The sequence below is a fragment of the Halichoeres trimaculatus genome, unplaced genomic scaffold, assembly GCF_033239565.1.
Source record: "Halichoeres trimaculatus isolate MK-OKI-2021-1 unplaced genomic scaffold, fHalTri1.1 fHalTri1_scaffold_22, whole genome shotgun sequence".
Classification (NCBI taxonomy): domain Eukaryota; kingdom Metazoa; phylum Chordata; class Actinopteri; order Labriformes; family Labridae; genus Halichoeres; species Halichoeres trimaculatus.
The window spans coordinates 24,058,368-24,084,871 of NW_027437200.1; the positions used below are offsets into that span (position 1 = coordinate 24,058,368).

General features: G+C 41.4%; 2 protein-coding genes across 4 annotated transcripts; both read right to left on the reverse strand.

Annotated features, from left to right (window-relative positions):
- Positions 1 to 3,408: 3,408 nt before the first annotated feature.
- Positions 3,409 to 6,353, reverse strand: LOC141784208 (sialoadhesin-like). The gene is made up of 5 exons (XM_074661955.1): positions 6,231 to 6,353; positions 4,540 to 4,803; positions 4,207 to 4,452; positions 3,900 to 4,052; positions 3,409 to 3,564 (listed from the first exon to the last, which is right to left on the reverse strand). Exons 1-5 carry the CDS (start codon positions 6,259 to 6,261, stop codon positions 3,515 to 3,517), a joined length of 744 nt encoding a protein of 247 aa, XP_074518056.1. The 5' UTR covers positions 6,262 to 6,353; the 3' UTR covers positions 3,409 to 3,514.
- Positions 6,354 to 20,660: 14,307 nt separating this feature from the next.
- LOC141784207 (Fc receptor-like protein 5) lies at positions 20,661 to 24,090 on the reverse strand. Of its 3 annotated transcripts, none has more exons than XM_074661953.1 (5): positions 24,051 to 24,090; positions 23,584 to 23,850; positions 23,259 to 23,501; positions 22,780 to 22,920; positions 20,661 to 21,471 (listed from the first exon to the last, which is right to left on the reverse strand). In XM_074661953.1, the coding sequence occupies exons 1-5, from the start codon at positions 24,079 to 24,081 to the stop codon at positions 21,410 to 21,412; spliced, it is 744 nt and encodes a 247-aa protein (XP_074518054.1). In that variant the 5' UTR covers positions 24,082 to 24,090; the 3' UTR covers positions 20,661 to 21,409. The 3 variants fall into 3 exon arrangements, with proteins under 3 accessions (XP_074518054.1, XP_074518055.1, XP_074518053.1); XM_074661954.1 differs by having other exon boundaries at positions 22,780 to 22,896; positions 23,584 to 23,853; positions 24,051 to 24,082; XM_074661952.1 differs by having other exon boundaries at positions 23,584 to 23,853; positions 24,051 to 24,082.
- Positions 24,091 to 26,504: the final 2,414 nt, after the last annotated feature.

The following is a 26,504-nucleotide window of genomic DNA, read 5'->3' on the forward strand; positions in this document are numbered from 1 at the left end:
CAGGCTGTAATTTTGTTTTATATGCAGTAAAAAAGAAATCAGGCACAGAGTGGGATTTGGGAAAAGGGGAGGAGGGGTGTTGGGAAGAGAAAGCCACTGACCACATGCTGTGGAGTCATTTATTGTTCAGGTGCAGCTCATTAGATATTAATCTTCATGCATTGCTGACACTCTTACACCCCTGAGATCTATTCTTAGAGACAGAATTGAGTCATGAGTCGTAGCATTACTTCCTTATTCTGCTCTGCCTACATCCGTCACTTCCTCAATGAATGATTGGCATGGATCTGCTTGGGCTCTTGTTTGAAGAGTAACTGGTTTAACTGCTGAGCTGGGTAGTTGTTGCATAAACTCTGAAGAAGAGTTTCTTTGCAGTCTGACAGTGTAACCATGGTTGGGAATAGCTGACACAGCAATGTGTCAGATTTTAGTGCAACCGTTTGTTACCCTCTTTTCAGAAAACATGGTTTTTGGTGATGAGCACGGCTTTACTAATTACTGACCAGTGTCTTTATTATCACAATTGTCAAAGGTACTTTAGACAATGTTTGCAAAAAAACTTGATCATTATATCAAGAAAAAGATACTGTTCAGTGACAGTTTGGGTTGTGTAAAAAAACAAAACAAATCTATAGCTTTGACTGATGAAAATAATAGAAGAGGTTTGCTTAACAAAAAGGTTCTACGTGACTGGAAAGGAATGTTTGTCAACAGGAAGTTGAGCTCTGAACCTCCATGCTGAAAAACAGGTCCCTCGGTCACGGTTTGATATACCAGTGAATACAAATCAGCTGAAACACCAAGGCTGGGGTTAGGGAAATGTCAGTCTCATCTCTGTCTCCAAATGCCTTTTATGGTTAATCTGGCTGCTAACAGAGCCCCAGGCTACCAGAGCCTGATAGCGCCACCCAGAGGATCCACAGATGTAACAATATAAATCTGCAGAGGAGGCCTGGTTAAACACACGTTCAGACCTCGATTACAAACACAGAGGTTTAAAACAAAGTTTGATAAATTACTGGACTGAAAACAAGCACAGGGAGGAATGCCACAGACACTCTTATAAGAAGGAGGAAGTTTGGAACAGGCAAAAGTTTTCAGAGGGCTACACACTCACACATTAAGACAGAGCACTCACAGTGTTCAGGAGACATGCCCAAAGTGTATGCAAAAAGAAGGGTCAGATTGGTTTAGTCCGGCACCCCAACAGAAGGGTTCCAAAAAGTGAGACGGTCTTGGTTATTTGGGGATCTGTCCCGGGATTAGTCAGTGGGAACGCCACAGAATGTGGACGAAATGGACTGAACTGCTTGGTGAAAATGGGGCTTTAGAAACCATAAGTTCCTCACACGCCAACTTCCTGTCTCCACCTCATAGGACCAAGCACTGAACCTGGGGGGACAATCATTTGTTTTGTTTGTCTTGTGTTTCCTGCTTGTTTTGATTATAAAAATTATAAAGTGTTTTTGAGTTTTTGAAAAGCACTATATGAATAAAATGTATCACTATTGTTGTTCACTTCCTTGTTTATGTCATTAGGGGTCAGGGCAAACCACCAGAGAAGGTAGCTCATCTGGACTCATTTACAAAAATGAAGAACAGCATTTGTGAGTACAAATGATGACCTTTGGAGCTTGCCATAGTGACTTGAAATGACCAGGTTGCACAAGAAATAGTTATATGACACGTTTATCTGGTGCAAAATCTAATTCATGTAAATATTTAACCAACAAGCCACTCGGATCTGATCACAAGATTAAAGTTCAAAAATCAAAGACAGTAATTATTTACTCACCTGTACAGGTGTAAAAGTCGATTGATCAAAAATCACATCAATCAAGTTGTTTTGAAGCTTCTGTTGCTGAACACACCTTTAAAATGTGAATGTGGAACGTTGGCTCTGACAGGATCAGACTTTATGAAATCCTGTTAATCTGGGGTTCATTCATCCAAAGCTATAAAAAGAACAACAATAAAATAATGTATTTTTCTTTAATTTCTTTGCATGTATTATTTACTCACCTATTCAGGTGTAAAGGTCGATTGATCAGATATCATATCAGTCAAGTCTCTTTGAAGCTTCTGTTGCTGAACACACCTTTAAAATGTGAACATGGAACATTGGCTCTGACAGGATCAGACTATACGAAGTCCTGTTTATCTGAGGTTTTTTTTTTACCCAATCAATAAAACAGTCAAAACAATAAGAACAGAGATTTTTATATTATTCATTTCATTGATTTGTATTCAGTGCTTGAATGGGCTGAGATTTGTGCAGCTAGAAACTGAATTCATATTATTTTATTAAATTTGAAAAGCATTAACTGGTTTTGAAACTTTATTTACCTGTAAATTGTTTTTAACCTGCTCAAAGTTTCAACTGTCTAAAGTCCTCAAATAAAAAAATAAAAAAAATCAAGTTCAGTTCAGCGTGAAACTCCTAAAAGTCTGTGGCTGTACTCCTCACTTAAGCTTAAGTAAAGAGGATAGCACCATTTCCATGATGTCTGAAGACCAGGTCCTGAATAATCTGGTCTGCAGATGCAAAGAGGGATTTCATTTTACCTGTGACCCAAAATTGTATGTTCATCCTCAATGGACCATTGGTTTTCTGCTGCAATAATAACAATCAGCTGAGCACACTCTCAAAACCTCAACGCCAGCCTAAGGTTCCCTTCCATATTATAGGCCGTGTCCACATGTGGCCAGGTATCTGGTAAAACATATATGAATTTATACCTTTAGTCCTGTCACCAACACCAAACCACAGTTTTACACCACTCAAAGAACATGTTTCCCAAAAACTTTAGCCAAAGTGAAGAGTTTGGGAAACTCTGATTTCGTGGTTTTGTGTAGATGCCGGGAAACAGAGTTTTTGGTTCTCCAACTGTCAGTTGTAAAGTGAGGTTTTAAAAGTCTTTACTATATTTCTTTCAGGAATTGTCTCCTGAAAAACATTCATCAGTACCATCGAACAAACCCTTAAATTCAGGAGTTCATGTTGTGCTCGATGTCCTTCCTATTGATTGTTTTTCCTGGTGTGTTTACTTCTTTTAACCCTTATAAAGAAAACTGAAGGATGGAAAATGATCAGATTTATCTGAGAACAAGATTCCTTACTTCATTCCTTAAAGGAAAGAGTTCATTCAGACAGAGTTTGTCTGGTTTGTCTTTAGCTTTTGTGGATTCACTGATACGAGGAAAGAAATGTTTACAACAAATGGTATAAAGAAAATCCTAAAGCAGGGTTTCTGATTTATTCATGAATAAGATTTATACCAAACTCTCCTTTTATTTCTTTTTTATTTCTTTGTTTTGCTCAGCAGCACAGATAAGAGCGGTCATAATGACAGTTGCAAGTGATGAAATAGATATCAAGCTTATTGGAGGTTAAACATTCATCTTTTCTTTGGTTAGATAAAACATCCAACTCTTTGTATTATAATGCATGACAGTAATATAGAAGAAGAAATAAAACTGTCCTCTCTTCAGTTTGATCAGGGGAGGCTCTTCTTCATTCTGTTTGGAGGCGAACAGAAGCACCGTCTTTGGCGTTAGCTTGAGCTGCAGGAAAAACAGAAAAACAGGGGGAGTTTTTCTTCTTTGAACAACTTCAGACTAACTTCCTGTTTCCTGCTGGTGTTAGCGTACTGTTGACCATAACCACAAGCTGCAGCATGTTTCTCTGCAGCTCGTTTCTCTGAGCTTCATGACGCTGATTGTGGGAAATCACCACCACAGACTGCGCTCTGTTCTCACCATCGATCACGCTTTCTAAAAGTTTTTCCATTTCTGATTTCAGGTGATGTTAAACAAGCATTGAGAACACACAGCCTCAGTTAAACAGACTGAACAGACGTCAGGAGAAGGACCTTCACAGTCACTGAAACAGGTCTTACCTCGAGCCCTCTGACGGTAGACGTGTATACACAGAAAGAGTATGAAGGTGTAGAGGATGAAGAGCAGGATGATGCACACCAGTTTTGGCAAAGGGAAGAGGGGAGTGAGAGGAGGAGGTGTAGTTGGAGGAGGTGTGGCCTGTGGTGCCTGAGCTGTGGAGAAGAAAACAACCAGTTTGGATGAAGGTGATCCAGGCTGTGTCTTCACATGTTGTCATGTGATATTTCAAAGAGCTCAGGTCTGAATAGATTGGCAGGATTCAAATGTTACAAACACTAAATGAGAGGTTGAGATGGTTCAGTTCACCTCTCACTGCCAGCCAGCTCTGTGGGGACCTCATTTTGCTGTAATGTTCACAGCTGTAGAAACCTTCATCAGACAGGGACACAGCTGGTAGGACCATGTGCCCCGTCAGATCAGTGCCAATGAAGACATTGTCTTTGAAGAAACTAGCTGAGCTTTTTTGTTGTCTTGCTTTGTAGGAGCAGAGAAGTGTGACGTTCTCTCCCTCGGTCACAGGAAGAGCTGGACTCTCCAGAATCACATCACCAGCTGAAATACAGAAACAGACCTGATGTAAGGGGGGCAGTCTTTCTAAGCCTGCAGGTATATTCAGTCTCCATGAGTATCAGGGGTTACCTGTCACTGTGATGTTGACAGTGTTGCTGCATTCCCCTTTGTCAGACTCACACCAGTACACTCCAGTGTGGGTATCTAGGAGGTGCTGAGTGAAGCAGGAAGATTTTCCCGGGATCCCCCAGCCAGCCTCACAGGGCTGAGAGTTCCTGTCCGAGGTGTTTCTCTTCACCGTCCAGCTGCTGGAGGTGGTTGGCAGCTCACATGTCATGGTGAGGCTTTCATACTTAAAGAACTGAGATCTGTCGGGGGTGACCCTCAGAGTGGCTGCAGAAAATCATCATCATCATCAAGATGTGTCCACATTGAAACTTTGACTTGGGTCTCTGACTCTTTAAGTGAAACACTTTAGACCAGGGGTCTTCAATGTTTTACAGACCAAGGACCCCCTAACTGATGGAGAGGCAGAGCGGGGAATACAGTACGTCCACAGACCCTCTCGAGGCCGTGACCCCTTCTGCTTTACAATATTAATCATTCAGTATTTTCAGTATTGGATCGTTTAATGTGCTAAATTCACTGTAAAATACTGGCAGCAGACATGGCCAGTAATTTCCTGTTCTTTTACGGTGCATGCACTGTCATTTATTTTTACTGTGTAAAACTGTATGGGGAGGAAACACAGTGGATTAGAGACCCCACTGTACATTGACATGTTGCATGGAGGGCACAGGCTGTCTGTGCTCCAGTGAAAGTACTACCTCAAACAAAAAACAACTGAGTTCATCTTTTTCTCCATTTTAAAACTGGCCAACTTACTGAAAAAAGGAAAAACAAACCTCGGGTAAATAGTCCGTGCCATGGAGCACAGACGGCCCATGCCTCTCATCCAGCATCTCAATGTCCACCAGGGTCCCTTATCCACTGTTTCCTCCTCACTCAGGGTTATTAAACACCATCACAACAAAAACTACTTTGCTGTAAAATAACAAAATAACAGTGAAATACTGGAAGCAGGTTTGACAGCACTTTACGGTTATTTCACAGTGATTTTTTTTCCAGTGCTGTATTTAAACACAACAGGATTTTACTGTTAAAATTACCCCGTAAATTCAAGGTAATTTGTTACAGTGTAGTGTGTGGCACTGTTTAACATGCTTAGGTATTTCATTGGAGGTAACTTACATTTCACACTCTACACTGGCTTGAATGGTTTCCAGCTAATTTTGCTTGGATTTGGAGAATCAAAGAATCGTGACTTCAAATAAGTCCTGCTAATTGTGTTTTTTCACAGTAAGTAAAACTCTGTTTCCTTGGTCAAAGTTGTTTCATCCCGACATGTACATCATGGGACAGACTAATGTAACCAAGAGATCAAATCTCAGTGCTTTGCATTTAATACCCTGATATTACACTACGCATCTGTTTGAGAACAAAGAGTTGTGGCAAGAGATAAAATGAGAGCGAGTGCTTGATCCAAGAGAACAATCAACATGATCAAGATGGTGATGAGTCTGTGTTTGTACAAGTTGCTTTAAAACGAAATTGACTGCTCAGAGTTTGAACGAGACTGTGTCTCTGTTATTTTCACTCCCTCAAGACAAAGATAAGGTGGTGAAACATCAAAGAAAGCTCAAATTTGAAAAACTTAATTCTAAGAAGAAAAAAGGCTGGCTATGTGCTTCAGAGTTCAGGAAGTTTATCTTGTCATTAAATTTGATAAAACAAATTATAACAAATATTAAACGACGTACCGAGCATCAGACAGAGTGATGTGATCTCCATGGTGGGAATTATATTCTCAGTTAAGTTAGTTTTCAGAATGACCACATCCTGACAGAAAAACACACCCACACAGGAAATCAAAAAGTCACACAGAATTAAAAAAAAAAACAGGTGGTCAAGTCAAATGGTCAAATGTGATGGTCAGGTAGAAGTCAATCAGCCACTTTGTAAAACTCTCTGTGCCACAAAAAAAGTCCCCACTTGAAGTTTTAGTTTGCTGATGATGTTCTGCTGTATGTATCTGAAACATGAACACTACCTCCTAAAAGCCTCTGGTTTGTGTTGACTATGAGAAAAACTGTCATGTGATCCACCTGAAACTTCGAGAGAAGGACTGTGGTCGACTCTGTGTGCCAGGAGACTAACTCACAGCCTGTGAGTCACTGCAGAGAAAACAGAAATACAGCATCCGCCACTTCAGCTGAAACGGAAGAGAGAAACTCAAAAACCCCAAACATCTTCCTGCTACAGCGACAGAGATTTCAAAAATGTATGATCAAAAGTTGTCTGGTGAAGTGGTAACAGTTTGGTTTGATGTACATCATAGACTGTTCATAGAGCATACCTCCAACTTCAGTGTACCCCTCACAGTTTATGTGTAGAGTGTGTTGATTGCTGTGGGGTAAACACTGTCTCTGAGTGTGGATTTATGTTTCGGCTGCTCTTTAGTATTTGCCTGAAGGCAACAGTTCAAACAGATGTGACCAGGATGAGATGATGCTTCCTGAGTAGGTGATGTAGCAGGAAGTGGCCACTTCTCCCCTCAGTAAAGGTAGAGGTCAGCTTGTACTTTTCTTGGCAGACTTTATAATTCTCTGAAGAGTCCTTTGGGCTGAGCTGCTGCGTGCATACACCGATGATACTCTCAATAATGGCCCTGTGCAATGCCACCATCAGCTTCCTGGACACCCATAGAAAATGCATTCTCTGTTGACCCTTATTTTTTATCATCTCTATGTTGTTGGGTGACCAGGAAAGGTAGTCTGACATATGGACTCCCAACAACTTAAAGCTCTGTACCTTATCCACACGTACCCCACTTTAACTTAATCAAATCACACTGTAAACCCGTGTTTGCAACTTTACTTGAAAAATATTTGTAAACCGGTTACCTTAAAAAAACTAAGTAATAAAATAGTAAAACTTCAGTTAATTTAACTCAACATCCTAATTAGTTAAAATTATTATGGAAAATCATTCTGCTGACTGGTTTTAATCAAATAAACCTGAAGCCTATTTGTTACTGATTAAAATATTAAGCAATGTTAACAAATGATGCATATCACTGTAAAACACAATAAGTTGACCTTACTCAAAAAATATGGAAACGCATTGCCTCAAAAAAGTTAGTTATGCTGACTTAAATATAACAAGTAAATATAGCAGGTAGGCCCGGCCGGCTCCTGTACCCCTTGGTGGGCTGCGGTGCGTGATCCTTCGGTCTGTTACTCGCTGGGGGCCTCGGCATGGCGGGCTCTCTGTGGGGTGCTGTCCTGTGTAGGTTGCCGAAGGCTATCCTGTTACTTGGGCAGCGGTCTCCAAGGCCACAGATTTTCTGGGGGGCAGGCCGTGACCTCCGTCCCACTGCTACATGCCCACATCTTGCCCCACTTGGCCTGGCTGTGGTTTGTGGCCTCCCCTCTGGGGAGAGGTCTGGTCCTGGGGGGGCTGGCTCTTGGGTGGCTTGGGACCTCCGGCCTGCCGCGGGGGGCGTAGGGGTGGCTGAGTGCCGGGCGTGGGGGTGGCTTGGGGCCGGGCGGATTGGTGGTCGGGGTGGGCGGGTGCTCTGGGCTCTGGGTGCTGTCTTTGGTATCAGCAGGGAGGCAGGTCTGTGCCCCCTTGAGTCCTGGGGTTGTCCCTGGGCCTGGCAGTTTGGGGACTGTGTGGGGGGGTCCCGGGTGCCCTGGTGGCCCGGGGGGCGCCCGTGGCTGTGTTTTACTTACTTGGATATTCGGTGACCACCTCACACGCGTGCAGATACTCAAGCTTCTGTCGAGGCTAACTAAGAGTTATGATAGATCCCGTCAGAGCATGCTGAGTCGGGTACTATTACACATCTTCACACATCCTGTGATGCATGCCACTTCATCTCCTATCCACGTAGGCCCACACTCCCCACACTATCAAGACCCCACATTTCTGGTGTCCCTGGTTTCGTACAACCTTTACTTCCTGTATTGACTTAAATTAACCCAGCACTTGAACTGCTATCTTAAATCAACAATAGTAGATGTTTGTCCTCCCTTCTGTTTGTCTTGTCTCGTCCTGACTGTCATTATTTCCCCTTCTTCCACACTGTGGTGTGGCACGGCCCTCCCCTTCAGCTCACATCAGGGGTTAAATAAAGTTTAGAATGATGGAGTAGCCTACAGGGAGGGCTGGTGATGGTCCCTATAGCAGTTAATCATATTCACATCTCTCTGACTGCTAGAAAAAAAAATGCATTGGTCTTTTCAACGCTGTCATATGACACAGTGCTCAGCAGAAAAGATAATGCAGACAAGGGGAAAAAAAGAAGAAGGAAAAAAAAATGAAGCAGATCCGAAGAATTAAATTAAATAACAGTCTAAAGTACAGCTGGGCCTCACATCCACAGCATCCCCTCCTCACTCATGGTTACGAAACACCTTCACAACAAAAATGCTCTAATTTTATAACTTTAGTAACCATGAGTGAGGAGGGAAGGCAGTAGATATGACACCCTGCTGTACATTGAAATTTGTTATTTCTCAGAGGACAAAGGTTGTCTGTGCACCACCGCACTGACTGGTTGTCTGTGTTCCATGGCACAGGGTCTTGTACTCATTAATTTTTGCAGCGTGCCCAATGATTAACATATTAATGATTTTAGACTGGACTATCATACTATTTTGGCCAATTTTGAAATTAAGTGGTAAGGATTTTTTTTTTTTTTGTTGACACAGACAGCCAGTCCATACAGTGTAGAGCATAGACAGCTGATTGATGCTACAAGGAGCACAGACACCTGGTCAATGCCATGAAAAGCACAAACAGTCCGTGCCATGTGGAGCGCAAACATCTTGGGTCAACGCTGCACATCGTTACCCTATTAAAATAATGGCCTATGACATTTTTTCAAGTTTTTGGGAAAACACAGAAAACGTTACCAAATACAGAGCATACAATATTCATGAATAATTTCAATCAAAAAGGCCTTCACAGTGGGTGAGTTTTGACATGCATAGAACACTGTGTGTCAATCATGTTACATTAAAGAATAAAGTGCCTTAGGCCATTTTTTCTAACATCTTTGGTGTCACTTAGGCAACTTTAGACCTGGCTTAAACTGCCCTTTGATTCCATAATGCAAACTCCAAAACTGAAATAACCCTGAGTTAAATCAAACCAATGTTGGGTAAATCAAACTGGTCAGGAAGCAGTCCCTTTCCTCACTTCTCCAGGTCTTCTTTGCTGTTTTTTTTTTTAATTAAACTTATCCAATTTCCAACAACCGGTTTTGACAACTTTTTGAAACCTGACCATTAACTGTCCTTTAATTCCATAAAGCAAACTCAAAACGTCAATAACTCCATCATAAACATAACAATGGTCAGGTCAATCAAACACTGAGTGGGCACACTCACACGTCTCCTACCAAAAAGCAAAAACAGTTCTTTAAACTTAGAACTTTGAGGGGTATTATTGCCTATTGCTCATTTATGTTTGGTTACAGAAATAAGTGGGCTAGCCAGGGATAGGTAGCTAGCTAAAAGTAGCTTAATTTGTTGTTAAACTATAACTTGTTAAAATTTTTTATTAAATTACTGACATTATACCTGAGCCTTTATGATAGTGAACCAATCACTCACCAGTAGAAACTGATTCAAGAACCATGTTTACAGCTTCTTCTGTGCTAAAGATTCTGTTTCTTCTTGAAGTAGCTGCCTTCATGAAAGCTTGTGAAATTGCCCAAGTCACACATTTTATCCTAAATAATCCAAATTTTGACTTGGGCTAGAAATAAAATGGCCTTAGTCCCCCTCTTGGCTTAGGCCTTTGTCCTATAGGGAATACAGAGCATGAACCTTTAGCTAAAGCTTTAAACCATTTTACCAGAGATGACCAGCATGATCAAGAGTTGTTTAAGCCAAAAACTCATTTGCATCAAAAAATGACTCAGGCCATTTTTTTAAATAGAGTAATGATATCCACAGTGTTCCCTCACTCACAGTTAGAAAGATGGATGGTTCACAGGGTTCTGGGTGTATGCTGGGTTCAAGGGAGAACCATCTGGAAGGGTTCCAGGTGGGACCTTTATAAGGTTTCTAAAACTAAACCGAGTTCTCCTATGAGGACAAGCCGAAGAAACTTATTTGGTTCTAATCAGCACATTTACCTCCAAGAGTGAACACACCTCCTGGCCACCAGGTAAAACAGAAAGTGAAAGAAAGTCCCTGAGGGTGGGGCAAAGGCTGCGTGTTTCCTAGAAGAACTCAGTATCGACAGAGAGAGATAGCTTCCAAACTTCTGATTTTCCTGGTCTGTGCTGTTATCTTAAAGGTAGGTTAATACTCTCTAATGTCTTATGAACACTAATGATCCTCTGTTGGTTTAATTTATTCAGTAGTTTCATGAATGAATCAGTCAGTTCAGATCTCTGTCGACATGTTTTTTTTTTTCAGGAGCTGTGATAAGTTTAGATAGTGGTGAACTGTAAAAACAGCAGAGCAGGTCTGCATTTAATGTGACTCCAGTTTGGATAGTCTGAGTTAAGGTGTAGAAGACGTAAATCTGACGAAAGATTTTGGCTGACGGCCAAGCTGGGGGTGAATCACGAAAGAGTCAAAGAAACTACTACTGACTACTGGTTAACATCAGGGCAGCCTTTTAAATTTTTTTTTTTTTTTAAACTTTTTTTCCTCGTCATTTTGACTTTAATTTTGACCTGCCCAAAATTATTTTCTTAAAAATGGCCTTAATCCTCCTATGTAATCTCTGAATACCTGACTTCACTGTCTCTTTTTATTTACATGCAGTGTCCATGTTTGTGTGTTAGAGAGAAGTGAATACTGGTGAGGATACAGAGAGTTAAACACGCCCACTGTCTGAGAACCATGTGATCTCTCATAAACTGAACTTCAATTGGGTTAGACTCTTTACTCTGTGAACAGACTCCTGCCTCAGGTGACTCATCTCTATTTGTTTACTGATTTATAACAAGGCTACATTTATAACCTGCTCTCAGAATGATTAACATTACAGACACTGAAGGATTTACACCGACTAAAAAACAAATAAGTGCTTCCAAAACGAAGAGGGTAGTATATTTGTTGGATGATCACATGGCGCCCTCTAGTGACAGAAAGTCCTCACTACAGCTTCACACAGATCTTAAAGGCTGAGTGTGTTCAGCTTCAAACTGCAGCTGATTGGTTTGTAATGATTGTTGTTGTTGATTGGTGTGTGTGTGTGTGTGTGTGTGTGTGTGTGTGTGTGTGTGTGTGTGTGTGTGCTCTCTCAGGAAAAAGATGCTCCTGCTCCTCCTGCTGCTCTCCACCCTGACCTGCTGTGTCTGTGGTGAGTTCCCTCTTCAGACTCTTTGTTTCCTACAGAGACGTCAGTGTTAGAGCTCTGCTCCTCTCTCTGTCTCCTCTACAGAGTTAAAGATCCACGTGGCTCACAGATACTATCAGGCAGAGAAGAACCAGACCATCACCCTGGACTGGACCTTCACACCTAAACCTGACCCCTCTCTGAGAGGACTCTCTGTTTTCTGTGACATGATCACTGAGGGGAAAAACCCGACCCTGTTAGAGCTCAGAGATGGAGCTGAGGTTCCTCTAAAGGATGAACATTTTTTAGGACGAGTCCAGTGGGACAGAGACCTCCTCAAAAAGGGACGGATCAGACTCCATGTGTCCTCACTCAGGACTGAGGACTCAGGACGGTACTTCTGTGAAGTGAAAACAGATTCTGGTTCCAGTTTGGACGAGTGTGATCTCACAGTGCCTGGTGAGTAAAGTCAGAGGAAGTTAGTGGAGTCAGAGAGAAATCCAGTCAGCTCAGGGTCAGAAAAGCTAAAGAACAGATCCAGTATGTAGAGACTGTTACAAAATGAGGAGCAGATATCGAGTTTTTAAACTCATTTAACCCACCTCTGTGTGGAAACCTGTAGTTGCAGGAAACACATCAAGACGGTTCTGGATTTCTTGCCATATTGGACCAATCTGGTCAAGATAACTCATCAATATTAACATCAAAGTTTTAAATGGTAAAGAGACTTTGTAGATAGCCTGTGTATCTTCACCGTGTAAGTAAGTTCAGTTGGAACAGATTGTAATTCATTTTCCTGAACTGACCCGAATATGGGACAACCCCATTCATAAGACGACCCCTCTCTTTTCAAGACCACTCTTCAGAAAAAAATGATAATCAAATTTTGCTGGTATATTTTTTATTGAAACTCTGAAAAAATCATTGAAATAACAAAGGCTGATTCATTTGGGCTCTAAATCAAATCACTGAAATCAGTTACAGCTCTGGTAATGTGTATGCCTTAGTTACGTTTCTCAATAAATTCACACACCCTCCTATCAGTCTTTTGGTAACGGTCTCTTTGAGGACCATGATCAGCTTTTCTTTTACGGTTCACATTTTCTAGACGGTCTTTAAGGAAGCACCATCTTCGACGTCACACTCTGTAATCCCATATCTTTTGTCTGCCTGACGGTTATTTAACGTCTCTGCTGCAGTGACCATCGTTATCTTAACATTAGCATCATCACTCTGCCTCACTTGTCTGATAACTTGCCCAACTTTTGGTCCACTTCGCTCTGGACAATCAACTCTCTTTCTTCAACACTCTTTATGTCTTATCTCATGTCACTGCGTCTCTGCGGTGATTGACGTATGACTGCAGCCACTGTGAGGTCACTGGCTTTATAAAAAGGAGGCGCCCTCTGCTGTTGAGGTCGTGTAGTGACCCTAGACGACTATCAGAATGTGTCAATGGACCCCCCCCCAAACACACACACACACACGCACATACACACACACACACACACACACACACACACACACACACACACACACACACACACACACACACTTTTCAACCTAAAAATAGAAAAACCTTGTTGAATATTCGGGTTAATACGTTTTTTTTAAAATAGTCACTCTACTTGTGTTATTCATTTCTCTAGCAACTAGGGTTGCACGATATACCGATACTTTGAAAGTATCGATACCCCTTGTTTTCAAAAACTAAACAATACCACGTGTTTTGAGTATCGATACTCCATGGCAAATTTTCGTCAGAATCAGAGACATTATGACTCAGGCACCCTGTGAGTCTGCAGCCACCGAGCTGGGTCCTCTCTCCTCTCTGAGGAGTGGGCGGAGACTTGCTCTCTTTCCAAAGTGTGTGTGTTGTTGTTAGATAAGACAGTGAGTCTGTATTAGCTTCACGTGTCGATGTTCAGCCGTTTTCAGTCCGACGAAGTTGTTAACGTGCATCTTAATTATCCGATCTCACGCTGACAAACTCACAGTTTGATTTCTTAAGCTGGATGCAAAAGTACAGACAGAGTTACAGACATAGGTTCAAGTTTCCAGCGCTCCTGTGAACCGCCGCAGCTTGTCGAAAAGGCCGGTGCACGGAGCGAAATTTGTCATTACTCTGCTTACGAAGCCGGCAGTCGGGGCGGCTTCATAAGCTAATACACGTTTCAAAGCCCGTCTGTAAAGCTTACTACAGACACACACGGAGGAAACACTACAAACATGATGAAGCGCCTCACAGTTCAGCATCCTCACCTCCTTAAAGAGCAAGAGTGACAGATTCAAACGACATGCCCAAACACAAAAGTCAAACGAGTGTCAATTACTTTGTGACAAGAAAACTAGTTTACTACAATTTGTACGATGAATAGTCAGCGTCATAAACACATGAGCTGCGTGGAGCAGGCTCAGCCCTGAATCAGAGCTGTGGTGTTGACACACTTTAGATCAGTGACAAGTAGTTTTCTAACTTTAACAATGATAAAAGCCTATAGGAGACACTAAAGTGTTGGATCTGTGAAAGAGCTTAAATAACACGGGTACACTTTTTTTTTTAGAGTATTCATGTTAAAAGGGTACTTTTCAGTGTTTGTTGATCAACACAGTGTGAACTAAACTACAGTGTGCTGAGCATGAAAACATTAGATGGCTGTTAAAGTCTGGCAGGGTTATTTTACATTCTCATTTCTGTACAACAATTAATATTTTCTGGTTTTCTATTTAGTTGAATTATTCTTGAGAATAATAAATGAGTTCAGGTCACTCCAGGAATTGATTCTGCATGTAACCTATAAAACTTTGTGTGTGTGTTTTCTGAAATATTAGCACAATTTATAAATCCCCCTTAGCCCCACAGACACAAACAGATGTCAAAAAACTCGCTTGAGGCAGCCCTCTCCTCAAGCTGTTTATTTTATTCATTTTCTTATATTTTAAGTTTGTCATGGTATCGATTAAGTATCAATATCGAAATTTTTTAGGCAAGTATCGTATCGAATCATAATTTTGGTATTGTGAAAACACTACTAGCAACACAGAGGAGCTACAATTTCCAGGTTGCAATGATCGGAGAAATTAGAGAAGAAAATCTAAATCTGCCCGTGGCCCTTTGTTCAATTTCTCTTTATTTATATCTACATTAAGAAAGAGAAGATTGAAAAACACAGATTCTTATTATTTGGGTTTATTTCAAACAGAAAATAAACCATTTTTATTTTTTTGTTTCCTATTTATATAAAATTGAACAAATGATTCATATGAAGCACAGACAGCGGGTCTATGCCATTCAGAACACAGCCTTTGCAGTGTCTCATCCTAAATTTCAGCAGGGTCTCTAACCCACTGTGTTCCCTCCTCACTCATAGTTATAAAACACCATCACAACAAAAATTATTTTGCTGTAAAATAACAGTAAAGTAGTAGTGCTGTCATTTTTTTTACTGTAACAGGATTTTACTGCTGATAATTCTTTGTAAATTTACAGTGATATGTATCAGTGTTTCTGTATAAAGTTTGTGGTCTGTGGAAACTTTTTGGCTAATGTGCTGTGTAAATGATTTTAAATCAAAAACCTCTTGAACTGCTGTGATGGTTGAGTGATGCTGTAAAGTGAAACCTGATGTAAAGTTTTTTTTTTCCCCTCCAGAACGACTTATTAAAGTTTCAGCGGCTGTCAACGGGACCACCATTCTACCAGTTCACCTGAATACCACGTTGAAGAAATCCACGATAACTGTAGAATGGATATTTGATAACACCAAAAGAGTGGCCACCTTTTCAAATGGAAAATCTGATATTGTTGACCATAGAGCGTCGTTCTTTGAGGAAGAAATTCCCGAGGGAAACATTTCACTGAAGCTCACAGATATAACTGAAGAGGATTTTGGAAACTACAAGTGCATTTTTCATGACAAAGAAAACAATGAAAAACGCTTCATTGTTTTTCTTGGTGAGTACGTCTAAACTAATACTGTAAAATATGAGCAGAGTAGCTCTTTTTACACAGTCACACACTGACTATGTGACACAATTTTCAACAGTCACCAAAGAAGAAGAAAGTTCAAGAGAAGGCGAGGTGAGAAAATATTCCAGCTCCTGCATGTCCATGATTCATCAGCTGCATATCAAGTGTTCATCCTGTAAATTAGAGTTTCATCAAGAACATTAAGAAGTTTTTTTCTCTTACAGACCACCACCACAGAACCCCCCCCAACCCCAAGGAACAACCAGGGCCTCTGGGTAAGGAGAAGAAGCTAGTCCTCTGTCTGTTCTGTGTGTTTACAGCCAGTGGGAGCTGAGCAGTGTGTGTGGAGGGAAACCCAGTTATTACTGGCTTTAAGATAACAGACCAGACCCCATGGACCCCAGAGGCTGTCCCTCCAAAACCTGGTTCCTGGGTGTTTTCTGACAGTCATCACACAGGGCTGATGGAGCTGTTAGAGCCTGACAGCTGATCAGTGCTGATTCAGACAGGCTTCTTTTTATTCTCTCAGCTCAGGAACAGGTACCCTCCAAACTCACCAAGAAACACCTGGTCACTCTGTGAACAGGTGGAACAAACAGGGCAGACTCCTGCTTACCACAGAGCACAGTGTGATGGTGGGAGGGTCAGTGGGAAACATGGAGGGAGGTTATCTTTGGAGGTGACACTGAAGAACAAACACTGATCAGTTTTCTCTGATTTTTTTCAGATTGGTCTCGGGGTCGTGGCTGTTTTTATTATCAGTGTTATTGGTGGTGTTGGTTTCTACCTATGGAAAAGATGTACCAGTAAGTTCAACATTATTCTCTCCTTTTTTTCAGATTTAAAGTTGAAGGCTCAGTTTATGATTCAGTGGTTTTAATTATGAGCGTCACATTTTGCAGTCAACCAGTTACAAAACAGGTTTCTCTGAACTTGCAAACAGTAACTGCTGTCACACAGAGTCATGCTCTTCATCTCAGTTAAAAACTAAAAAACAACACATGCACAGAAACTGTCGCCAAACAGGATTTAACTCTCTAAAGTTCAGACCTACCCCAACACAGTCTCCTCAGATGTCTGTCTAACACGAGTCTGGTTCTGTCCGAGGTTTCTGCCCGTATTTTATTTAATGTATCTCATATTATTCATCTTAAGTATTTTAATATTAAGCAGTATCCCCTCACTGTGACCTGTTATCAGTGTATTGCCAAAAAAAATACTTACAAGAAAAAAAAACCCTGAGCTGAACAGAAATGGTGCGTTCCGCAATGGCTCCACCTGGTGGTCATTGTTGCACTGACACCATAAATACACTCTTTGCAAAGGTCATAAATATGGATTTTGTCACCGCTTGTTAAAAAAGCATGAGAGCATTTTTAAAATAATTGTTCTTTGTCCTCTTGTTCAGTGAGAGCCTCTCTGTGGCTTCACAAAGTCAGACCAAGAAAGATAAAGACAGACTAGAGAGAGAGGTGGGGTGAAAAGAAGAATAGAATAGAATAGAATAGAATAGAGTTTAACTCCATTTATCTGATTTGAAGCCTGATATAAACCATAGACAGTCTTCTAGCAGCTCTGTCTGATCTTGATCCTGTCTTTCTGTCTTTGCCTGGCGTTGACGTCACAGACCCAGCTGCAGGACCAGCACCCCAGCCTGACTACGCCCCAGCCCCTGATAAGGATCCAGCCAATGAGGAGGCAGAAGGTGGTAAGCAGCATTTTGGTTTCGATTTAGTGGGAAAAGGTGGGTGTCTTCACTGAAGACTATTTCCTCAGCTCTAATTCTTCGTCTTGTGTTTCCACTGTGTTTTTGAGCTTGAGAAAAAAACCGACATCCAGGTTAAATCTTATGAACTTAAGGACTTCCCTTGTAAAGTCTTCTTTCTTTATCACCCGACAGAGAGATGACCAAACGACCCAGACGGAGAAACAGGGAAAAGCACTCTGTGAAAAGTTTGAATGCACCAACTCAGGGACCTGTCATCGTGCAGCTAAAACCATCAACAAAATGATGTTCACAACTATTTTCAGAGTCAGTACCAGAGGTTTGTTTTATCACTGCAGCTCATGAAATCCAGCTGACGAGGTGTGCTTTACCAAATACCTACAACAGATATTATATCATGTTTTTACACTTTTATGTAATTTAATTTGATAAACTACCTTGTGTAACTGGGTCAATATTTTTTTTTTCGACTGGTGCTCAGCTTGTTCAATGGGAGAGATCTCAGATTACATGTTTTTTAAATTCACTTCATTAAATTCTAATTTTTGATCTTACCAGTGGTGCTGTAATAGAACCGTTTAGGAACTGTGAATTCGAGATGTCCGGATCCTGATCGCTACCTTTAAATCTGAGCCAATCTGTACAAAGTTTGATCAGTCAGTGATTGTTTTAGTAGTCACTTGGGGTGTAATGCAACCGCCAACTTATGATAAGATGTGCGCCGTTTTATTTGTTTTAAACCAGATTTTATTTTATGCATTTTTAAAATTTATTTCATTGACTTTTTTTGATTTCATGAACTTTCGTTAACACCCTGAGCTCAATCACTGCGCTGGAACCCAAGGTGAACATTCTCCTTACCCCAACTCTTCAACCATCTGGGCTGGAGAAAAACATTCAAACAGTTCCTGACATGATCTCTGACTCTTTAAAGAGAAAATCATCAAAAATAATCTGTGTGACCGGGCTAATACTTGGATGTTGATAACATATGATATGTTAATGGGGAACACCAGCTGCTAACACCACTAAGCTTAAATAATTTACAGCTGTTTCCCAGCATCCTACGGTAACTCTTCAGGGACAAATATCATAGAAGGTCTGAGTATTGGGAGATAGGCAACACTAATAAATATCAGAATCAGGAGCCAAACTTCTAATTGGGACATCCCTACTGTGAACGTATCAGATTTTTCTATTTGGTCTCATATTTTTCACTGAAAGTTTTTAAAGATAAAATGTGATTTTGTAACATGTTCTGTTTATTCCACTTCAAACCATTCAAACAACTCAGGGTGTCTGGTCTGCTGCCTGTCCACAGATTCAGAGACTTCTCTATCTCTATATTATTCAGATTAATGACCTTTGACTGTTTTCACAACTAAGCTCTGCAACATTAATGTTTACTTGTTGATTTCCTCTTCCTGTGCTTGCACTTATGTTTTTAATGCTTTCTTGAATGCTTGTTGGTGACCTTTGCAACGATTGTTCTCATGTCATATCTCAAGCCTTATAGAGTTTTTAGTGACATAATAATGTATACGTTTACTTTGACATAAAGATGAATATATGTATTTTTTACTCCCTTTTAATATATATTCACATTGTGTGTATTTGAAATAATGGGTTGTTGGGTGGTATTTTTCAGCCTAATGAATGGTATCAGTGCCTAGGGTCTTGCCTAGGGTCCTCTCCCCCAGGAAGAGGGCACCTTCTAGCAAGAGCGGGCGAGGGCACTATTGTTTTTTGTCTGTTTCTTTCTCGTTGTTCTCTCCTCCACTAAATCCCGTATTAGACCCCCTGAACATGCTCTAGAACTCACCAAAATTGGCACACACATTATGAGAGCCAAACATTCCGATATGATACCAACCATGACCCCCAATATCCCATGATATGCTCTATAGCGCTACATAGGCACTTAAACACACTAAAACTGCTCTAGTGGTCAGTAGGAGGTAGGGGGCATCATCTTGCACAGGAAGCCAGCTATTTGCCGTTCAAAATAAGATTTTTCAACATTTTTACCCTTTCTGCAAAAATGATCTCCTCCAAAACCATAAGTGGTATCGGCTTGAAATTTGCTCACACGATAGACTAGACCCTGCTCTACAAAAGATGTGCAGGACTTTGACGTTTTGGACCTGGATTTCGTCAAAGTCAATGAACGCACAGAAGCCCTCTCAGCTCCCTCCATTAAAGTACATAGTTTTGGAGCCTCCACCTTGCCCAGGCTTCCGCAGTTGGGTGTCTAGACAAAAAAGTAAAACTCGTACTGCTTTAAAAATGACATGAATGGATTCCTGACAAAATTTCCTACAAAAACATCACATTTTTACACAGATTAGCTCAATAATCTGGCCTGTGTGACGAGTTGTTTCAAAACTTTTGTGAATTTGAATCCTTCCTCTGCTGCAGCAGTTCTGTGATGATGTCACACACTGATTAGGAGTTCCGTGATGATATCAAACACTGATTAGGAGTTCTGTGCAGCTGGTCATGTGACTCAGCAGAGGAAATAATACATGGTATCAACTGTTAGAGCACTAAGAGGGCCAGAAAGGGATGAAACCCTGACTGTGGAGGTGAAATCAGCTTGAGGGACAGGAGAAAGCGTTAGGACCTGCCCAACGCTGCTTGCAGCTTTAATGTTAACTGGAGCTTTCTGTGGACGTCTTTGCTGCTTAAAATAAATTTATGGAAATGTAAAAATGGGTCAACAGATTTAAATAAATGAGCCTGAACAAACACTGCTATGTTTCCAGAGTACTTTTACTGCTTTTTTCAGCATTTTCAGTAATTGTTCACATTTTTTCCATTGAAATCAAACACGTGGTTTTTGAGACTTGAGCTGAGAGTAGGTGTGAAAGCAGCACATCCTCCTTTAGTTTCCACTTCTGACAACATGACACCACATTACAGACTCAGACTGACTCAGTGAAGCACTGATAACAGAGTGTTAAGCTTTTTCTGTGATTTCCAAACCTCTACCTGAAAAGACTGAAACAACAAACGGTGATTCACGAAAAGACGAGTGAATATTTTTATTAAGTTTGATTCTGCACCAACAGACCAATGGAGAAACTGTAGAAATTGTAGGTTGAGGTAAAAGAAAAAGACTAACAGGTTCATATAAGTTTGCGAGGTTAAAAAAAAAAAACCTTGTCTTTTTTCAGAAGTACCCTGGAATCAAATCGCTGTGTGGAGCGTTTTTTCTCGTTTTTACATCGAGGTTTGAACCATTTCTTCACACTTCATATGATGGCGTGATAACATCCAAACCACAAGACCTCTCTGAGCACCTCCACTTCCTTTAGCCTCTGCTGGGTTTAACACCACTTTGAATCTGGGGCAGTTTAAGAGCAGAGACAACACCAGGGATGTCGAAGCATTCAGAGCTCCCCCTGCTGGCTGGCTGCAGTACAGCTCATCTCCTGTGTTCCTGTCGTTAGAGTCAGCTCTTCTTATTCTGCTTTATGTAACAGTATTCATTTTCTGTAAAGTCCACTTTGAATTAGCGATTTGATGCCACAAAGGTGGGAATGTGATGTCATGATTGACAGCTCTGTCGACCAATAAGGCTCGTTGTCTCCCTCTGAGACAAACAATATCATTTTTTTTCTTATATATTGACCTTTGCAGAAAAAAAAAGTATTTTTCCCACTTCCTTTCTCTTACTCAGTAATCTGGAAGCAGCTTCTGGAAACTCTCCAGGGATTGGGGTTGGTGCTGATGTTGCTGAAAAGATGTTAGATAGATTATCCTGAAGGAGGCAGTGATTCTGTGTCAGTCGTCCTAAAAGTCAAAGTCTCTTTTCTAACTGATCAAAAGCTCCAGATGGACCCTCTGATACTGGCCTCAGACTGGGTACACAGCATCCTGTGGAGTGAGGGTGTGGGGTTGTAGGGATGCTGATGGCCATGACAACTGCCACTGAGCTACTGTACGATTTCCATGACGACATCTTTGCTTCCTCTTCTCCTCCCAGCTCCTCGAGCCACTGCAGGAAGACAAACCCAGATCAGTGTCCATTAATAACAGAGTTATCCATGTGTGATGTGTTTTGTGATTGAGGTTTGTTTCTTGGAGTTCTCTGAGCCAAGAAGGGTTGAAATGTTTATCTTTTCCAACTTTCTTTTTTTTTTTTTTTGTACAAATATCTTTTCTAAGTTATTTTTTCAGGCTTTTGTGTCTTTAACCAGAAAGATAGGACAGTGGATAGGAAACAGGCTGACACAGGATACAGGCCACAGACTGGATTCCAACCTGGACCACCCACTAAAAGGTAAACCTCACAGGGCACAACCCAGACCGCTAGAGCATCTACGCCCCACGATCAGATTTTGTAGAGCTTAAAAATCAGCGCATTAAGCTAATAGTGCGTTAAATGTGTTGTATAATTGCATCATTTGGGCCAAAGTGGCAAACTCCATCAGTGAGAACAGGATCTGAGGCTCAAATGCTGAAAAACAGAAGTTCCCTGAGTGTCCACTAGGGGCTGGTCCCAAAAGCAGTAGAAGCTACATACACACGCATTCAAAAAAAAGGTGATCTATACAGCAGAAATAAACACAAAAAGCCTGGTTCAGGCTCCGAACTCGACTGTTTGGATGATATTTCAGACAATCACATGTTTTAAGATTGGTGAGGTCACCGAGGCCACATTTTTATCTGCTGTTTTCACATCTTCTCCTAGTGTATATATTTCCAGGTATTTTATTTTTCACTCTTGAATGCAAAAGGTTTTTTTTTAAATCCTATACAAAGAGCTACATATTTAGTTACAGAAAATATTTGTCATTTTACATCAATTTGATTGTGATTATAGAAAGCAGGGAATGTAGAACAGGATTTTTTCCATTAAAAAAAGAGAAATAAACATAGTTTGTCATTATTTGCACAAAATTTGAAAAACATTCAGGTTATAATTTACAGATCATGTCTGTAAATTTACAGTTTTGTGTACTATTTTTGAAAAACAGAAAAACTACTTCAAAAATTTAGAGTTATTAACCATAAAATTAGGGCTTTTTTATTACGTTATATAACTTTACCTTTGCTATTTTTATTGTTTAACTACTAAACCTACAGACAGAGACAATGGCCATTCCTTGTAATGAAGAAAAAAAAAAACTTGGTAATAAATCTGATTCTGAACTTATGGCAGGAAGTTGAATCAAACCTACATGTTGGTTGATAAATTGAGAGTAACTGAGAGTGAAACATCCCTTTAGTCAGAAACCGATGAGCTAACACCCCTGAACTGTTAGAGTCAGATGTTATCAGCAAACACATGTGAAGCGCTCACCTCTCCTGTCTTTGCAAATGAGTCCCAATAAGACGGTTGACATCAGGTAGGGAACTCCCACCACCAGGTGACACAGCAGTCTGGAGACTGACACCGAACCCGAGGCAAGAGGTGGAGCTGGAGACGAGAACGGAGGAGAGGCTGAAAAACGAGCACATTTCACCGTCAGCTGTTTGACTGTTTTTATCTTCACACGAGGAATCAGGCTGACGAGGAACCGTCTCATCATGGACGGACTTTGTTTTGAATCCTGAGACCTGTACCTTCTGTTGTGCTTTGAATCTCGAGGCCTGATTGGTTTCTTGCTGGAAAGACAAACACATGATGCCCTGTTTTTGAAGAAACGTCAATCAGAAGGCATAAAACACGGTCCAGTTCCCAAAGCAATCGCTCTGACAAATGTAAGAGAAGCTGGACTGGGCTCTGCGCCACGTTCAATGACCTCTAATACAACACATGTCTGAAGACTTTGGTCTCACCTTCCACAGAGAGACGACTCTCCTCTGATTCTTCTCCCTGAACCCTGCATGAGTACAGTCCTTCATCCGACTTGGAAACTCTCTGGAGGGTCATCTTTCCTGTGGAGCTGTTCCCGATGGATCCACCATCTTTGTAGAAATCAAATCTGCGGTTGGAGAGGTCCGACTTCGATATGCAGCTCAGGGTGACAGCACCTCCCTCGGGCACAGGGAGGACCGGACTCTCCAGGATCACGGTTCGATCTAAGGGAGGATAAAGAGACTCTTATCCTCTGCGTTAAAGACCAGGGCCTCTGGTTCTGGTTCTGGTTGTTGCATGCAGTACCTGTGATGGAGATGTTGACCGTGTTGCTCCTCTCCCCGCTCGCAGACTCACACCAGTACACCCCGCTGTCTGATGGGTAGATGTTACCGATGACGCAGGTGGAGCTGGTCGGGGTGGAGCCCCAGCCGAAGGTGCAGCTGGTTTCTCCGCCCTTGGATGTAGTCCTCTTCACCTTCCAGCTGGTGGAGTTCAGCTGGTCCTCACAGCTCAGGGAGACGGGTTCGTACTTGAAGAACTGAGACCTGTCGGGGCTGACCCGCAGACAGGCTGCTGGGAGGGGGAGGGGAGGAGAGGTCACGGAGTGAAGAAGACAAACCTCGAACAGAACATGTCCAGAAGACTCAAACGAGGAAGACGTGGCAGCAGTGAAGGAAACTCTACAGAGCCATGATGATGATGAAGACATGAAGAACACAACAGAACCAAACTTTAGGACAAAGCAGAGAATAAGGAAATAAAAGGCTCACACAGCAGCAGGCAGAGCGGTGGTAGCTGCATCCTGTCCTCTTGCTGAATGACAGCTGAACGGAGCTGAAGTCACACGTCTGCATTTCCTCTCCCCCCTCACACAGTCTGAATCACTCAAACTGCACTGGCTCACTTTGTGCCCTCATTATGATCTGCCTCTGTGTGTAAAATGTGTTGTATTGATAACCTGGACCTGTCACAATGGAAACAGTCTGGTTCTTCTTTGCCCTACATACGCTCATCCTGTTACACTAAGGTCCGACCGCTGGCTGGTCTGAAAACGAAGCACAACAAGTTGTAAACTTTGTGTTTGGCACGTCGTTTCTCTGTTGTACCAGTTCTTCAAAGTGATAAATCTCATCCTGTTGTAAAGCCTGTTTCTCTTTTAAACGGAGCCACATTCATAAGGAACATGAGCTGTTTGTGGGTCGAACATATGAAAAATGTACCAAATCTTAACTTCCGATGCCAAACAGCTCATTCTGCAGTTGGCTCTTGTTTTCAGCCCAGAGGTGTTTTGTAACCGTGAGCGAAGAGGAAATGCAGCGAGACCCTGCGGCTCAATGAAATGATGCGTGTACCAAGGCGCTGAATGGCTGTCTGCGCTCTGCAGCATGGACCAGCTATCTGTGCAGCTTAGCGCTGACTTGTGGTTGACATCTCGTGGTGTGGACTGGCTGTGGGTGATTCAAATGGCTTGAACCATGCACCTAAGATTCTTCCACCTAACATTTAACGTAGTGATAAAGGAACTTACTTTTATTTTTCACCAGCAAAGACAGCAGATGTGTGCAGCACAGACAGCTCTTTCCCTGATCTCAATGTGTCAATGTAAAGCAGGGTCTCACATCCACTGCGTCCCTCCTCACTCACGGTTACAACACAAATTAAACCCCGTAGAGCATAGTTTTTAGGGTGTATACTCAAACTGTCTTATTGTACCGTGAGCGAGGAGAGACTCCAGACCAACGGACCAATCCCTCTTCTTCTTGTCAACTTCTGCCGGTATTGTAGGATTATAAAACAGGCCTGTTTGAGCTCAAAAAGTAACATCAGCTCAAAATAATAAAAAAAAGTAACAACTTGTTTTGTTTTGGTTTTATTTCATTTTTAAAAATACACTTTGAGCCATTTGAGTGAAATACAACTCTATAAAACGGAGTTGAGCTCTTTAGAGAGTGAAACACAGTTCTGTATAAAGTGAAACTCAACTCTACGCTAACAATTCAACTCTTAAGTGAAACAGCCTCAGAGTATTTTTTATTTTATGCTTAGAAAATCACTCAGAGAGCGCAGACCTCCACCAAGCATATTGTGATTGTCACCAACACTTAACTCCGACTTTAATGTTATACTCCCTTTCAGCAGACTGCCTGCTACAATTTGGTGTTAGTTGCAGGTGTGTACGATAATTTGTTTCCTGACAGTGTTGAAAATGATGACGACCCAGAACATATTTCATATTCCTGATCTTAGTGTCCAGAATATTGCCAGGATCTGGATCGTACTTTAACATCTGTCAGAAATGATGGTGACCTTGTCTTGTATTGTTTTGCAAAGCAATCCAACCATTTATGGTGGAGTTATATACACACATGGTGAAAACGGCCCTATCTCACAATGATAAAGAATCCTTTAAAAAAGTCCTGGATCCAGACGGTGATCCGGATCACCTCCAAAATTTAATCGCGTCCTCTTTATCCCATTTTGAACATTTCCTGAACATTTCATCAAGATCCGTTCATTACTTTTTGAGATATGTTGTTCACAAAAAAACTCTCCTAAAAACACAACAACAAAACAAAACAAAACCTTTGGAGACAGTACGTCTTTGTGCAACATGAAATCTTCTTTCAACAAACCATAATGTGACAAAATATATGTAAAAAGATTTACTGCTTTAAGAAATACAGAGTGAGCTTCAGGTAGAAAAATAAACAGACTGTGGTTCAGGTTGCTGTTACGTTTCAACAAGTCTCGTGACGTGAAGGATCGGGGTCACGGACAGGGAACTAACAACAGAAAATCTGCACCTTAATACAAAACAAAAACAAGGCCTCAGGGGTCTAAAAGGTGGAGTGGAGGTTTCACTCTCCAAAGCCACCCACTGAAAGTAAAAGAGTAGACAAACTGTAAGTAAAAGGCCTTCAACAAAAGTGGAGTCACTTCAAGAAAAATCTTGGAGATCAACCCTGTCAAATCTCTTAAATAAACACTCTTTCCCTCGACACATATATGCCCACACACTCCCAAAACACTCATTCCAAGAGAAACCACCTGAAGGTGTTGGCTCTTTGGTGTCACACACCTGACTGAGGGAAAAAGCCTCCTTTAAAGACTCCCCAGGCTGATGAGCAGCAGCTGGTGCTCTGAGGACAGGTGAGCTGAGTGAGACCTCGTTAGGGAACTCCTCCACCTGTTAGAATACTCAAACGATGCTCAAGTTACCTCCG